Source organism: Panthera leo, chromosome D1 (assembly GCF_018350215.1).
Source record: "Panthera leo isolate Ple1 chromosome D1, P.leo_Ple1_pat1.1, whole genome shotgun sequence".
NCBI lineage: Eukaryota > Metazoa > Chordata > Mammalia > Carnivora > Felidae > Panthera > Panthera leo.
In genome coordinates, this window is record NC_056688.1 from 80,040,266 (window position 1) to 80,041,451 (window position 1,186).

Consider the following 1,186-nt stretch of genomic DNA (forward strand, 5'->3'; position numbering starts at 1 on the left):
GGAAGTCACAGTAGGAACCTTTGTCTCCAGGCTGAGCAGAAGGCTGGCCCAGGGGCCCGGGGTTCCTCCCAGTTCTCTGCGCATAGCCCCTGAGGGGCAGGCTGGAGTGGGTGTGGACAGTGGGGGCCCACAGAGCTTGGGGTCGGTCCCACAGTCACAGCCAGCCTAGCAAGCACACGGGGCTGAGAAGGAGCCTTGCAGGAGAGCAGACCCCATCCCAGGGAAGGTGACGCCCGAGTCAGGAGAGGGTGCGCAGAAAAAGGCAGCAACCAGGCAGGCACCAAATCTCTTTTATTGGGAGGGGGGCCACTGGGGGCGGGCCCGGGGCCCTCTCACTGCACAGCTTGTTCATTGGCGCTGCTTCCTGAGTCCTGCGGCTTCATTACATCGGGGCAGCTCGGGTGGACTGGAGAAGGGCTCGATGTGCAGGGCCTCCAAAGCTTCATCTGCCCGGAAGGCCAGCCCCACGGTGGCTGGGGCCTGCGGCCGTGCCATCTGACTGGTGAAGCCGCACTCTCCCAGTGTCTGGCCATCATCCAGAAGTTGGTCATCCTTGTACAGCGGCTGCTCGTCGGACGGCCACTTGAAGATGCCCTTGACAATGCGCTTCAGCTCGAACAAGGTGCTCGACTCCTTGGCGTACGCGAAGATGGTGGTCTTGTGGGGCCTGATCATGAGGAACACGTCCTGCCAGGTCCTGGCTTGGGCTGCGATGCTGAGAACTCCCTCTGCAGGCCTCCTGACTAAATGAGGTTTACTTTTACTTTTGGAAACTTTGGCAGAGCTCTATAGGTGAATCATGGAATTTTCTGGGACATTCCTGTAGGGCAGTCTTGAAGAGAAATTCATCCAGTGATCAGAACTTTGGCCAATGTATCTGGTGATTCATTTTACATAGGGGAAAAAAAAAAAGGTTTGCGTTATACCGATTCACGAGTGGTAGCCAATCGTTGGACTGGACGTTCAAGTGCTTGGAAAGAACATGAGCAGAAACTTGGTGAAAAGGAGATTTGTGGAAGAGGCACATTTGCAGACCTCAAATGTGACTAGGATATTAGGAAACTATATTTCAAAAATAATTAATGCATAGCAAGAAAGATTACATTGTAAGAAACTATTATATAGCATATAGAAAACAAGTTTAATGGTGAAATCAAATTTATAGCACAATTAAATATTACTTCAA

The 1,186-nt window shown here is 52.3% G+C and overlaps 1 protein-coding gene across 1 annotated transcript; it reads right to left on the reverse strand.

The window, feature by feature from the left end:
- Positions 1–348: 348 nt before the first annotated feature.
- Positions 349–675, reverse strand: LOC122201107 (elongin-B-like). The gene has a single exon (XM_042907022.1). The coding sequence runs from the start codon at positions 673–675 to the stop codon at positions 349–351; it is 327 nt and encodes a 108-aa protein (XP_042762956.1).
- Between the last annotated feature and the right edge of the window lie 511 nt (positions 676–1,186).